The 14,984-nt window shown below is 45.8% G+C and overlaps 1 protein-coding gene across 6 annotated transcripts in view; it reads right to left on the bottom strand.

Annotated features, from left to right (window-relative positions):
* The window catches only part of SLC14A2 (solute carrier family 14 member 2), a 44,033-nt gene that overhangs the window by 5,808 nt on the left and 23,241 nt on the right, over positions 1-14,984 (bottom strand). For 4 of the 6 annotated variants that reach the window (XM_034774726.1, XM_034774731.1, XM_034774733.1 and 1 more), the window contains 6 exons: positions 12,399-12,481; positions 11,003-11,156; positions 7,722-7,911; positions 6,882-7,010; positions 5,417-5,609; positions 4,623-4,770 (listed from right to left, as the gene is read on the bottom strand). In XM_034774726.1, the coding sequence (XP_034630617.1) occupies positions 4,623-4,770; positions 5,417-5,609; positions 6,882-7,010; positions 7,722-7,911; positions 11,003-11,156; positions 12,399-12,481 (897 nt within the window). The remainder of the gene's footprint in view (positions 1-4,622; positions 4,771-5,416; positions 5,610-6,881; positions 7,011-7,721; positions 7,912-11,002; positions 11,157-12,398; positions 12,482-14,984) is intronic. The other 2 variants (XM_034774728.1, XM_034774727.1) reach the window with 2 other exon arrangements.

Here is a 14,984-nt window from a genome sequence, read left to right as displayed (position 1 = left end):
ACTCCATCTTCCCTCCTCCCTCTGTCACTCATGGTCCTCCACCCTCACTTGCTCATTTTCACCGGGCTGGGGAGCGTCCCTTTTCGACTGGGTGTTCTGTTGAAAATTGGACGCCTGGCAACCCTAGTTCGGGCACTAGCACTAGAGGGTGGGGTTAGGGTTGGGGATGGGCGAGGGAGTCATTGTTAGGGCTGGCATGTCAGTACTGGGATTAGGGTGAAGATGTCAGCACTAGGATTGGGCATTATAGGCACACAGAGCCCTCTAGCAGCTAGGATGTGCATTGCACACACCCACCCTCACACCCACACCCCTCTAGTGGCTGGGATGATTATTACAAACACACAGAATTCTCTACCCCTCTAGCGTGTTTGTGCACATGAGCATGGACACACTCAGCCCCCCTCCCAGTGACTGCTCCTCATCAGATAACAGCCCTACCACTGCTGCTCGCTAACAGATGTCTCTCTTTAATTCAAGTGACAGAGGTCTCTGTTGTGGTGCTGAAGGTCCCCAGGTTCTGCTCCCTGCTGATGACCCTGGGTGTGTGTATGTAAATCAGGACATATAAGGGTGTGTGTGTGTGTGTCTTGGACTCACATTGGAATACACAGAATGCACACTGGAATGCACAGCCAGTGGTATTTAAGGACCCACTGTGGGGTGGGATTTGGAAAGGACATAGAAGGTATGGATAACCGTACTCAGAGAGTAGTTATTAATGGTTCCCAATCCTGGTGGAAAGGTATAACAAGTGGGGTTCCACAGGGGTCTGTTTTGGGACTGGCTCTGTTCAATATCTTCATCAAGGACTTAGATCTTGGCATAGAAAGTACGCTTATTAAGTTTGCAGATGATACCAAACTGGGAGGGACTGAAACTGTTTTGGAGGATAGGGTCATAATTTAAAATGATCTGGACAAATTGGAGAAATGGTCTGAGGTAAACAGGATGAAGTTTAATAAAGACAAATGCAAAGTGCTCCACTTGGGAAGGAACAATCAGTTTCACACATAGAGAATGGGAAGAGACTGTCTAGGAAGGAGTATGGCAGAAAGGGATCTACAGGTTATAGTGGACCGCAAGCTAAATATGAGTCAACAGTGTGATGCTGTTACAAAAAAAGCAAACATGATTCTGGGATGTATTAACAGGTGTGTTGTGAGCAAGACACGAGAAGTCATTCTTCCGCTCTACTCTGCGCTGATTAGGCCTCAACTGGAGTATTGTGTCCAGTTCTGGGCACCGCATTTCAAAAAAGATGTGGAGAAATTGGAGAGGGTCCAGAGAAGAGCAACAAGAATGATAAAAGGTCTAGAGAATATGACTTATGAAAGAAGGCTGAAATAATTAGGTTTCTTTAGTTTGGAAAAGAGAAGACTGAGAGGGGACATGATAGCAGTTTTCAGGTATCTAAAAGGGTGTCATAAGGAGGAGGGAGAAAACTTGTTCATCTTAGCCTCTAAGGATAGAACGAGAAGCAATGGGCTTAAATTGCAGCAAGGGAGGTTTAGGTTGGGCATTAGGAAAAAGTTCCTAACTGTCAGGGTGGTTAAACGCTGGAATAAACTGCCTAGGGATGCTGTGGAATCTCCATCTCTGGAGATATTTAAAAGTAGGTTAGATAAATGTCTATCAGGGATGGTCTAGACAGTATTTGGTCCTGCCATGAGGGCAGGGGACTGGACTCCATGACCTCTCGAGGTCCCTTCTAGTCCTAGAATCTATGAATCTATGTCCTTACTGCATTGTAAGCTGTCTCTGTGGGACCCAGGCTTGCGGAATCCATGTTACCAATCCAGTTTTGAAGCATATACACCACATTGTAGACCTGGGTCTCATAGCTGTGCTTTACACGGACCTTCTGACTCCGGTCCATGGCTTGAGTTGTGTCCACTCTGCAAAATAACAGAGCTTGGACTCAAGTCAGAGTTGGGCTCTGACCTGTCCCCCTAGCAGGATCCTAGGACCAGGATCCAGCGTCCTTGCTGACCCGAGTCAGACTGATTTGTGTGTGGACAGAGAAGGGATGTGTGGGCTCAAACCTCAGTCAAAGCCCAGGTTTAGTGTGCAGTGCAGGAGTACCAAGGAAGGTAGGCAGAGAGATGAATGTGGTGGGGGGAGACATCTGTACACAGCTTTTTCCCTAGTGCCCCCTGCAGCCAGCTCAGCCCTGTGGGATAGAAACTGCAACAGAATCTCTCTGCAGCCCCTAGGGTTCAAGCCAGCTGATGTCAAAGCTGCCCCAGAGTCTCTGCATGGCACAAGCTGTGTCACCCTTCCACAAGACTTCCCCCTGGCCCAGCACAAGGCAAAGCAGGGCAGAGGCTGCGAGAAGCAGATCCCAAGCCATGCTTGGCTCCACTGGGATACAGGCAGATGCTGGGCCGGGGGACTGAGCATTGTTCTGTGCAGAGAGACAACAGCTTCCCGGCTTGAAGAGTGTTTGGGAAGCGACAGATTCAGTCCTGGCTTGGGGATCTCCCCGAGCTGAACTTTCCCAGAGGGGACTCATGCAGGGAAAGTGACCCCCCCTTGTCCGGATCAACAGGAGAATAGACAGAATGGGGATAAATAAAGTACCCCAAGCAAAAAAGCACCTGACACCAGTTCAATCCCAACCTGCAACCCCCTGCTATTCCAGCCCTGGGCTTCCCCTCTGCTGATGCACCTCAACCTTGATCACATCCTCCCCTGTATTCCAGCCCTTAGCTCTCCTCCAACCAGCTCTGCTGGAACTAGGGGTGCTGCTGCAGTTCTGGCCTTCCCCCAACACACCCAGCACCGACGATGCTCCTCACCCCTGACATACAGCCCCCCGTTATTCCTGTCCTCAGTGCCACTTGCCCACGTAGCTCTGCCAGTGCCCCTCAATCCTGACCCACAGCCCCCTGCTATCCCAGCCTTGGGCTCCCCCTCCTACACACAGCTCAGCCAGTGTCCCTCAAACCCAACCCCAAAGCCTGTCCTTCCTCTCCACCCCGCTGCTACACCAGAAGTCTATGGTGAATCTTTAGGAGTAAGATGACCTAAGTACTTAATTTGTTTGTGAGCTTAGGCAAGTAGAAATAACAGAATCCCTATTGCCAAGTGCCTTTGATGACGCCCCTTAGGGCAATTCCAAATCCATCATCTGGAAGCAACAAATTATGCTCAGAGTTGGCAATAATGACTATAAGCCAACCCAACCAACCACATGCTGTCAGAGGCAGGCACTCCCCTGGCGTGGATCTCACAAGCTAAGCAGGTTCTGGCATGTGCAGGATTTAGAAAGAAGGCGTCAGAAAGCCTGCAGAGGCTTCAGAGAGTAGGGTAGAGCACTGCCTGTCACAGCCAGTGCTACCTTAGTGCCTCAGCTTGGTAGTAGGGGATGCTGTGCCGAAGGGAGCAGAGTGGGGTCCCAGTGGTTGGGCCTGTGCTGCAGAGAGTGGGATGGGGGCTCAGTAGGAGGCGCTCTCCCCTCAGTCAGTGCTGACCCCGATGCCCCAGCAGGCTGCTGTGCTGCAGCAAGTGCTGAGTTGCCTATCAGAAATAACCAACTCACTGGTCCCACGTTGTCATGAAAGATCCCTCAGCACTTTCGCCTTCAGTTATTCCATTCTGTCCCCTCCCCTAAAATCCACCCGTGGCTGCATTAGGACACAGGCTCCCCATTCACGTCATGTTATTATCTACCTGCCCAATCACAGAGTTCATATGCCTCTTACTCCAGGCATATGAACTCTGAACATTGCTGCTATCTGCTGCCCCACCCCAGAAGTGGCTGCATTTCAGTGATCCCAGCTCATCTGTACCTGGAAAACACAGGCTGTTTACTGAACTGGGTCTCCGTTTCCCAAGCCCTTGTTCCCTGCCCCAGTGTTATGTGTGTTACGTGTCCCTGCCTACAACGGGTCCACAGAAGAGCCAAGTCCATCACTGCCCTGTTCATTGTTAATGTTTAGAGCTGCAATTCAGGGTGGCTACTGAGGGTCATATGGTAAGAAGGTAAGATTCTGTGTAAACAGGAAATAAAGACGGTCTGACCAACCATTGCATCCTGGGTCTCTGTAATCTCTACAGTTACACACATCAGCTACGCAGCTTGACACTTCACGTCTCCAAACTCAGTAACTCATGTTTTTCTGCTCCCAAGGCCCCCAGCTCAATACTGGTGCCAGCCAAAATGATAGTCATCACATCAGCACTTGTGTTTAGAGGCGTTGTAGAGCATGATATATTTTTTGTTCTTTACTAGTAGAGTTGAGGGGGGCAGGGATAGCTCAGTGGTTTGAGCACTGGCTTGCTAAACCCAGGGTTGTGAGTTCAATCCTTGAGAGGGTCATTTAGGGACCTGGGGCAAAGATCTGTCTGGGGATTGGTCCTGCTCTGAGCAGGGGGTTGGACTAGAATACCTCCTGAAATCCCTTCCAACCCTGATATTCTATGAGTATTGCAAATGGTCAGACCAGGTAGAGAATCAAGCTGGTAGATTTATAGGATGACTTAAAACAACAACAGTTCTAAAGGTGTAGGACCAGGCACTCAGTGGGGCAAACTGGCATAGCTTCACTTAGATCCATGGAATGGTGTCTGTTTACACCAGCTGAGCAGAGCATCTAAGGGAAAAGTGTATATCATACCTGCCAGCATGCCCACTGCTGATCCAACTGCAGCGTATAAGCAGATGAGTGGTGATGCTACAAAGACAGCGAGCAGAAAAATGCCACCAGTCCAGGGATTGTCACAACCAAACACCTGACCGATTCCCACCAGAATGGATTTTAGCAACTGCAAAATCAATTACAAAAAAATGACATGCCACAGTTAATGACAGGGTTGCAACCACAGGGGATGTAGCATATTTTATTAGAGCTAGTTGGAAATCTTCTGAGAGTAAATTTTCTGTTGGAAAATGCTGTTCTGCCAAAATGAAAATTTCCCCTAGGAATGTGTCAATTTCAATGAAATATCATTTTGGAAAACATTGGGAGTCGGTGGGGGGAACAAGTATTCTGATAAGATTGAAACTTTCCCTTTATTGGAATGGAATGTTTTAATTTTTGTTTTGAAATGACTTTTTGTTTTAAATTTTATTTTAGGTTACATTATAAATGGATTTTTTTAAATGCCCTTTCATAGGGAATTTCAATGTTTTCTGGTTTTGTTCCAATTTTGGAAGCGATTCAGTGCTGTGGCACCGTAACAAAGAGGTTTGCCACACTGACCACACTATACACTTGTTCTGTAGATAAATATTAGACATCAGTTTGCTTTGCCATCAGTTTGGCACCTTCCCTGGCACCAGCCAAACCCATTCCAGTTCCCTTATGTAGTTCTGTGCTCCATGTTTTGGGATTATGCAGTATTTAATACCCTTCTTTCCCAGAGACTATGTGCAATGGAGTGGCATGATTCTGCCTTTAGTGGACCTTACCAGTGGCACTTCGATTTCAGACCAGGTGATGTGGGGCACTGATGTTACAGGCTGAATGAGCGTCGTAGGGAAGAAGAGGTTGTAGTGTCCAGTGGCAGCCAAGTAAAGAGACACGGCAATATTGAAAGGCAAGGTGAGAACAGGAAGGTCCCATTTACTAAAGACTGAGCCTAAAGCACTGGAAAGAATGGGGCTGAAAAGAGAACAACAACAAGATCTTTCAGACAGCACTAGTAAATTCTACATACCAGTGAGGGCGGTGGTAAACATCTTCACCTGAAACTGGCTGAACCCAAAAGGAGAACAACCTCTTCGTAGATTTATCTGTCCATCTCTTGTGATGGCATCTGTTACCTATGGGTTGTTTTCTGTGTCCTCCTTTTACCTTTAGGGTTTATAATGACTAGAGTGAACAGAAACAGCCTTCCCTGTCCTTATAAGTGACTGGTATTGCAGGTGGTCACTTACACCAATCAGGTCAGCCTCTAGCCATAAGCAAAGCAGCAGAAAGTATGGTACTTTGGCACAGATTCTTAAATATATTTAGGCATCTAACTCCCAATGGGATGCAGGTACCTAAATACCTTCAAGAATCTGGCCCTTATCTCCAAATTAACTAGGTACAATGTCCATTCATTTTCTAAAAGCATACGGGGATGATCTTGCTTCTGCTGAAGTCAATGGGAGTTTTGTCATTGACTTCATCAGGAATAGCATTCAACCCACAAATGTAAGCTTGTGCAAACAAAGAGAGATGGGCACGAGCTGTAAAGTTCAGATCCAGAACTTGCCCCTACTTCTGGGTCATTCAGATGCATGGTTTGGGGGCAGCTAATGGCTGGATCCTCGCTCAGTTATATTTCATTAATATAAGACCAAGAAGTCTAATGGTAATAATTTCAATGTCACCTACCCAACTATTCACTGTTGAACAATCCTCTCAAGGAATGAAGGGGATGACCATATTATGAAGATCTATAAAATCTACTGGATGTGGCATCTATGCACCACTCAGTCGAGAAATCCAGTGCGGCACCCAAGCTCTACTAAGGGCAGTCCTGAACCCCCAATACCTAGTGGAACCCCACAGAGGACACATGATCATATATTGAACATCTTCACAAGCTACTGTGAGTGGCGTCATATTTTGACATCTTAAGTGGGTAGAGCTTAGATTGTGGGTGGACCTAAGAAGAGTCTTATTGCCTCTCACGTTGACCTCTGAAGAAAGTGAACTGAAAAAGAGCGCAAACATGGCTGAAGTTTCAAAAAGTGAACAAGCATTACCAGAAATTTTTAGCTTTATTTGCCCAGCTGTAAATACAGTTTTGTTTCAAGTTGTATTAGTTAAAAATGTAAGTAAGCTACAGTAGATAACTCATGGGTCAGTAAAAGTAAAAAAGTCAAACTAAGAATAGAAAATATTTAGGATTGCACATTAAAAACAAAACAAAGAGCAACTTACCATGCCATGGATGTAACAACTACAGGCAGTAGAAGCCACCAATAATAGTCTCCTTTGTCAGAAAACACAGCTATGAGTAATCCCAATAAGGTCCCATTATAGCCATGGAGTCCTGTTTCTATGGCTGATCTGTGGGAGACAGATGAGTCTTTATGTTCACTTGAAAATGTATTAAAAGACCCTAATAACACTGTCCAGATAACAACATCCCTTCAAGCCCCCGTGAAAGAGTATGTGAGCTGTAAGGTAATTTATGGAAGTTCTGTGTCCGAAGAAGTGGAAAGCAATGATCAATGTGGTGACTCTGACAAGTAAACAGCCGAGGCTTGTAGCAAAACCTTGATCTACCTAAGGCTAGCTTGTAATTGTCTATGTTTGGAGGCCTTTCTAACTGGGAATATCTACAGCAACAAAACCCAAGACCTACCTAAGTGTTTCCATAAAAATAAATTAAAAAATGCCAATGGAAACTGGTGGTAACTGGGTTCCCTAATGCAGTAGGAATTATAGTCCAGCTGGAATGTTCCAAGCTGAGACTGTAAAAAGGAAACCAACAGCATAAACAGCAAAGAATAAATCAGATTTCTAAAGTTATTTCTATTTTTAGAATCAGTGGTGTGAAACAACAACGCAAATAACCATTTTTTTAAAGAAGTGTCATTTTTTACCAGATAGCTCTGCAGAGTTCAAATTGGAAATCAAAGAGTAGAAGTATTTGGCTCTGTGATTTGCATTTTAGTCCATATCTATTCTTTATTCTAGAACATGGCTACCCCTCTGATACATAGTTCAAATGTGACTTTGGTCAGCACCAGGAACAACCCCCAGAGATAAACATACCTGTCCTGACTCAGAATAAGTGCTGCTAACGTTGAGACAGATGTTCCTAAACAGCCTGTGAGCGCCCACCAGGGATTCTGGACCAGGAATCCAGCAATCATGAGACACCCACTGAGTGGGTTATTGACACACATCACCTGGGACGTCCCCCGCAAGACCCAGTCAATAAACTGAAATACTAGAGGTTTATCTGAAAGAGGAAAGTTCATCAGAATGAAGAGGCAAAGGGATATTCTTATTTTATTTGTATCGCAGTAGCATAGATTCAGAAAGTTTAAGGCCAGAAGTGACCATTAGAGCAGTGGTTCTCAACCAGGAGTATGTGTACCCCCGGGGGGTACACAGAGATCTTCCAGGGGGTACATCAACTCATCTAGATATTTGCCTAGTTTTACAACAAGCTAGCGAAGTCAGTACAAACTAAAATTTCATACAGACAATGGCTTGTTTATACTGGTCTATATGCTATATGCTGAAATGTAAGTACAATATTTATATTCCAATTGATTAATTTTTATGATTACATGGTAAAAATGAGAAAGGAAGCAATTTTTCAGTAATAGTGTGCTGGGACACTTTTATGTCTGATTTTGTAAGCAAGTCGTTTATAAGTGAGGTGAAACTTGGGGGTACGCAAGACAAATCAGACTCCTGAAAGGGGTACGGTAGTCTGGAAAGGTTGAGAACCAGTGCATTAGAGCATCTAGTCTGACATCCTTTCACAGGCCTTTAGATTTCATCCAGTTACCCCCCTGTACTGAGTTCAACAATGTGTTTCACTAAAGCATCTTCCAGAAAGATATCCATTGTTGACTTAAAGACATCAAGAGATGGAGAGGCCGTCATTTCCCTTGGCAAGTTGTTCCAATGGCTGATCACCCTCACTGTTAAAAACCTGCATCTCATTTCTAATTTGAATTTGTCTGGCTTCTGCTTCCAGCTTTTGGTTCTTGTTTTGCCCTTCACTGTTAGTTGAAAGAGCCCTTAAGAGCACAGTATTTTCTCCCTATGAAGGACACTGTCAGCAAGTCGTCTCTCATTCTTTTTTGATAAGCTGAACAGATGGCTCTTTTCAAGTCCCTCACTGAAAGGCATTTTCTCTGGCCCTCTTAGCATCTAGGTGTCGAGTCAGGATTGGGGCCACGCTATTCTAGGTGCTGTACACACATCTACGGGTTAAGTCTTCAGTGACAACAAAGTCAATGAAAAGACGATCCCTACCCCCAAAAAGCTTATAAGCTATGTAAATGACGCAAACAATCCTGGGATCTGCTTTTCTCAAAATGCCCTAAGCAATTATTGTAGAACTGGGACAATGTATCAGCCAGACTGGAAAAGCCATCTCTGATTTATCACATTCTAGGACAACTGTTAGATCTGGCATGGGAAAAGCTAACTGCTCCAGAGTGTAGTTGGCAGAGTTCCCTATTATAAAGCACACTGGGATATACTTGTACAAACTGGCTTATTTTATGATGCCCACAAAGTTGCATAGCAGATGGTGGTGAGAATCTTACTCATTCGTTTACACACTGGAATTTAGGTAAAGTTAAAACAAGTCTCTAGGAAAACATAATGAAAAAAAGCAAAACCCTTTTGCAATGAAAGGAGGAAGGAAATGCATCAGGCCTGGTCTACACTACAGAGCTAGGTCGACCAAAGGCAGCATACGTTGACCTAACTCTGTAGGCATCTACACTAAAATGTTGCTGCCATCGATGTGGCTTGCCCACTACACTGACTTAATAACGCCACCTCCATGAGCGGCACAGAGCTTAAGTCGATGTAGTTAGGTTGATGCAGTGTCAGTGTAGACATTGCGTTGCTTACATTGGCTGTTGCTGCCTTTCAGAAACTCTTCCACAATGCCTCACACTGGCAGTTAAATCAGTGCAAGGTTCTCCTGATGAGGATGTGCACACGTAAAACCAATTCAACTACTGCAGTGGCAGTATGTCGACGTAACTTAGGTCAACTGAATTTTGTAGTGTAGACTTGCCCTCAGGTGCTAGAGGCATGTAAGACCCAATGAGCCAACCCAGGCATACGTGCAGTGACTGTCACAGATGCTCAGAAGCTATGTAAGAATCATGGAGGGTCTACCTCTCTGGGCTATGATATGGGAGGCTACCATGCTCAATTACCATGAGTGTGTGTGTGTGTGTGTGTGTGTGTGTGTGTGCAAATCAGTTACCTGCCTGCACAAATGGACAAACCTGTGTTTTAAGGGGAGCAGTCACAGACATGGCAACACCAACTAGGCATGCAGTTGCATGAGTGCTCTTGCCCACTTAAACTGCGTGCTTGATTGTTGGCAGTTTGGGCCACTTAGGACCCCATAATACTATCTTTATTCAGGCTGAGGAGTATGAAAATATGCAAGTCAAACTGCAGATGCTAACAGGACTACTTAACTTGAGCAAGAGCAGCAGGAAAGGACCTTAGTGTGGGTGTAACTCTAGATTGTGCCTCTGGCTAATGTGACGGTGTAGGGCTATAGGAAGGGGTAAAGATTGTCCTCTCCCACGCCTTTCATAGCCCACGAGGGCTGCCCAAAGCGCATGGTGCTCCAGATGCTTCTCCTTGGGAGTAACTGGACAGGGAGTAGGTGCAGCCATGACTCTGTCCCATAGACACACTGGCTGGTGGAGGTGGCTACCGCTGAAGGCAGAAAAGGGTGTTGCAAGTTATTCCCCCCCTGCAAGTCTCAATCCTAGAATGCAAAGACTGCTGGTGCTTCCCCTAGAGACTTGCACCAACATATCTCCCCTTATTAAGAGCATGCTACATGTATGATCAAGCCATGTTCGATGTAATATACACATTAATAGATATTATGTGGATGGTATTAATATAATATACATTACATATATGGGTATTGCAAGGTTACATTAATTAAATGCATTATGCTCTTCCCACAAATTCTGTTCACCCATGTCAAACATCCCACAGAACTTTGCAAAGCTGAAGTCAGCTTTGGCATTAGAAAATAGAAAACTTGTCAAAGTAAAGATTCATGAATACTTTGTACCAAGCACAGTTAGGGAGCCCTGTTATGGCTCATCAACACTTGGAATGTAGCATTCAAATGAGGGATGGGAAAGTATAGACAGGTTCCAACCTGGCACAACATGTGGGTTAAACTTAAAGTTCAGTGATGTGTAAAGAGATTGGTAACTTGTAAAGCCATACTAGAAATACTACTAGTGAATGAACCACAAGTGTAGTCAAACAACTGGCCACACTGTTTAGTCAATAGTTGTGACTGGTAATTGCTTTACCTTTAGACCCACCTCCAGACATGTTTGTTCCTCCCCTGATATAGGAGACAGCTCTGCTGACGCATTTCACACCTGTTGTCCCTCTGTTCTGATTTTTAGTGCTTTTCTCTTCAGTGATTTTGGTTTCAGGAGCCATGTTGCCCTTCAGATCCTTCTTCAGGAAAGGAGAGAATGTTATTACAGTTCTCAAATGGCAAGCTGTTTTGTTTTCAAAGCCACTGATAAGTTTTTTTTTATTTATTTTAAAATATTATGATGGCAGGAATCATCAGGGGGTGCTGACATATAACATCATGCAAATTCTTTTTCTTAGCGTGTGAGCAAGTTTTGGCTTATGGGAAGACATTTTGTGTTAGTTTCAGGTTATGCAAGGTTAGGTTTATAGGCATCTTCAGGAGAGGGGGAGCTGTGTGAGCAGCAAGAGAGTTTGCTCTCTGTGACTGGAGTCAATCTTTGAGACAGAGTTGCTTGCCGGGGACCAGACATTGGTGCTGGGCTGAGATTCTGGAGGAAGGGATTGCCCTACATGCTGTTTGACCATCTCATTTCAGGAGTGATGTGTATATTACACTTTGGCTACGTTTACACTATGAGCTAGGGCAGTGGTCCCCAATGCGGTGCCTGCGGGTGCCATGTCGCCTGCGGGGGCATCTATGTGCACCCATGTACTGGCCAGCGGACAAGCATCTGCCGAAATGCCACCGAAAAGCAGCATCAAGAGATGCCGCTGATTTTCGGTGGCATTTCGGTGGCGACGCCTCTTGATGTTGCCGCTGCCCAGCAGAATTTTGGCAGATGCTTGTCCGCCGGCCACGGTCCTCGGTGGCTCGTCGTTCGGTGCCCACCACCTGGAAAAGGTTGGGGACCACTGAGCTAGGGGTATGATTCCCACCTCGTGCATGTAAATAGTAGTGTAGCCGCGGTAGCACGGGAAGCGTACCTCTGTAGTTCAGACGGGTTTGTACTTGGCATGGCTAAGCTATTATTTATACTTGTGCTAGCACAAGTATGTTTACGTGAGTTGGGCATCACACCCCTAGCTCATAGTGTAGACGTAGCCTTAGACTCTACTCAGACCCCATGCCACTGATTTCTGCTCCACTGGGAAGCTGGCCTGCAAGTCCCTGGACATCTGCTACCACCTAGCAGAGGGATGACACTGATGTTCAAATGGGATCCCAAATGGGAAAAGGCACCAATACAATGTAAAACTTTGAAATGACTGAGTATCAAAGCTCAGGGTAACTCAGGGCTTTGTGAAATTGAAAATAAATTTTTGCAGTTTCTTTTTAGATTTCATGGCCACATAATATATTTTAACCAACCCCCCACAAATAATTCTGCACTAATTCAACTTGGCTTTAATAAGCAGAAAAGTGGTAGCTCCAGTACTTACAGCTGATTCATTCTCCTGTTGTTGGTGTGGAGGGAAAAACTGATCCTCATTTTGTCTATCCAGATGTTCAACTTTTCCAAAAACTGTAGGTACAGAAGAAATAGATTTGCTCACTGCACCTCAAATTCCTCCCTCTCATGGTGGATGTGCATAGACTGCACACGTTCCAAGTCACTCAGGATGGCTATGCATTGTTACTTGTTAAACCGCTGGTATATCACAATAGCATTTCAATTATAACTTTCCTTCAGGATGGTTGTTGTAAAATATTTCTCTTTCCAGGGAGGATAGCCGTGATCTTGAACTTTTAAATCACCTTTGCACCTAAATCGCAGAGAGTATCTCTAGGATCATTTGCACCTTTAGAGCTGGTCAACATTCTTTCAGAAAGCTTTCAGTTTGGTTGAAACTTTCTAGTTTCTCAGTGAAAACAAAACAGAGCCAAAAAGTGAAAAAAAGCTTTGCTCTGGTTTCAGGAAAAAGTTTTGGTTTTTAAAAACTGAAAATACTTAGCAAAACCCTTTTCCCCCCCAGTTTTTGAACACAGAAAACATCGGGGGTGTTGGTTTAAAGGTTGCATCAAAAGATTGATTTTTTTTGGGTGGAAAATTAAAAAGGAAATTATTTGAAAAACATTTCCTGTGAAAATAATTAGCATTTGTTGACCAGCTCTATAAATCTGATCTGTATTTTAAGGGCTCCCCAGCTACCTCTTTTTGGACTTATAAAATGAGCTGATATCAGCAGCCGTTCTGGCTGTGCAAAGAATGTATGTTCAGCCTCTATAGTTGATATGGCTGATTTATTAACAGATGTCACCACAGTTGAGGGTTCTGTTCACATTAAACTGAAATCTTTTCTGCCTGTGTCTGGGGGACTATACAAATGAAGATTAAAGATCTAGTGGTATATTCCGAAACAGTAGGTGTATCCTGGCTAACTTCCTCATAAAATCATAGAATGTCAGGGTTGGAAGGGACCTCAGGAGGTCATCTAGTCCAACCCCCTGCTCAAAGCAGGACCAGTCATGATATTTTCTGACATCCAAATCTGGGTGTGGTAGCTAGGCACCTAAGAGCTCCCATGTTTATACCTTAACTGGACTTGGAGGCTGGAATTGGGGCTAGGGGGTTTCTTAAAGAGGTTCTCTCCTCAATGCCCCATGTTAGGCCACATATTCAAAATGGCAGCCTATATTTTTACATTTGCATTTTCCGTCTGCAACTCAATTGTGGGCACAATTTGCAGCTGCAACTGAATTGTGGTCACAAATCTGAATACTTGTGCCTAGGGGTCTGAGTCAGGTGCTCATTGTAAAGGGACTGTTGTCCCCTTACTAACACTCAGTGGGGGTGTTTGGTTGGCTAGCTCCCAGTACCAAAAGAAAGGGGAAGGGTCGATGGGAAATCAGGACCCTGAGACTGACAGTCCCCAGGAACAATGGGGAGAGGCCAATGCTCCAGGTCAGCCTGATTGACAGGGCAGACAGGCACATCAGGGAGTCAGGATGCCAGGGGGTCCTGTCCTCCCTGTGAGCTGGGATTGCCTGGGTCAGACAGAGTGGGGCTGAGCTAAGGAGAGAGCAGGGGCCCGAGCTGGGCTGGGGAGCAGAGCCGGGTCAGCCACAGGGGCCAGAAAAGCAGCCCAGGAAGCAGGTCAGAGCTGGGAGCGGAGTCACAGAAGCAGCCCAGAGAGCAGACCTGTGCTGGGAGCAGAGCTGCAGCCACCAGAGCTGAGGCTGGAGCTGTCCGGAGCCGGGTGCAGTGAGCAACTGGGGAGAGTGAGAGGAGACCCCGTGCAGTGGGCCCAGTGCAGGGAGATGCCCCCAGCCAAGGGGCCCTGCAGGCCAGAGGTGGAGGGGGATCATAAACCCGATGGGGTGGGGAGGACGCTGGGAAGAAGGGTCCTGCCACCTAGAACCTGAGGGCTTGTGGCCACCGCCAGAGCAAGCGTCCAACCCGCAGCATCCCTGCAGCACAGCCAGGGCCTGAGAAGGGGTCTGGGACTTGTGAGGAACAGACTGTGAACTGCCCTGACATCCAGAGACGCTGGTTGGGATGTCCCCATGCCACAGAGCAGGGTGACGAGTTTTCCTTTAACCCTTCCCATTTTTTTCTTATTTTTTTTAAATTGGTTGCTGTTTAATAAATTGTATTTGCTTGGAACTGTATGTAATGATCAGTGGGTCAGGGAAGCATCCAGTGCAGAGAGAGCACCCTGGAGTAGGGACACCCCTGCCCGGGCCTTAAGTGATCATGACAAGGTTGAGCCCCCCAGGAATCCTGGGCCCAGCCTTGTTGGGGTTACAAGGACTCTGGCACACAGGAGAGTGGAAGGGAAGCCCTTGAGGTCAGACAGGCCTCTGGATAAAGGGAGTGGGAGCGAGGACTCAGATCCTTTTGCTAGCCCACTTCACTGGGGTACTGTCTAAGCCAGGAAAGTTCCTCACAATAGCGGGACCATTCCCCCGCTTACATCATGTTTGCAAAAAGAAGAACGGGAGTACTTGTGGCACCTTAGAGACTAACAAATTTATTAGAGCATAAGCTTTCGTGGACTACAGCCCACTTCTTCGGATGCATATAG

This window comes from Trachemys scripta, chromosome 6, assembly GCF_013100865.1.
Source record: "Trachemys scripta elegans isolate TJP31775 chromosome 6, CAS_Tse_1.0, whole genome shotgun sequence".
Classification (NCBI taxonomy): domain Eukaryota; kingdom Metazoa; phylum Chordata; order Testudines; family Emydidae; genus Trachemys; species Trachemys scripta.
Note: the sequence above shows the minus strand (reverse complement) of the source record. Positions and strands in the feature narration are given on the sequence as shown.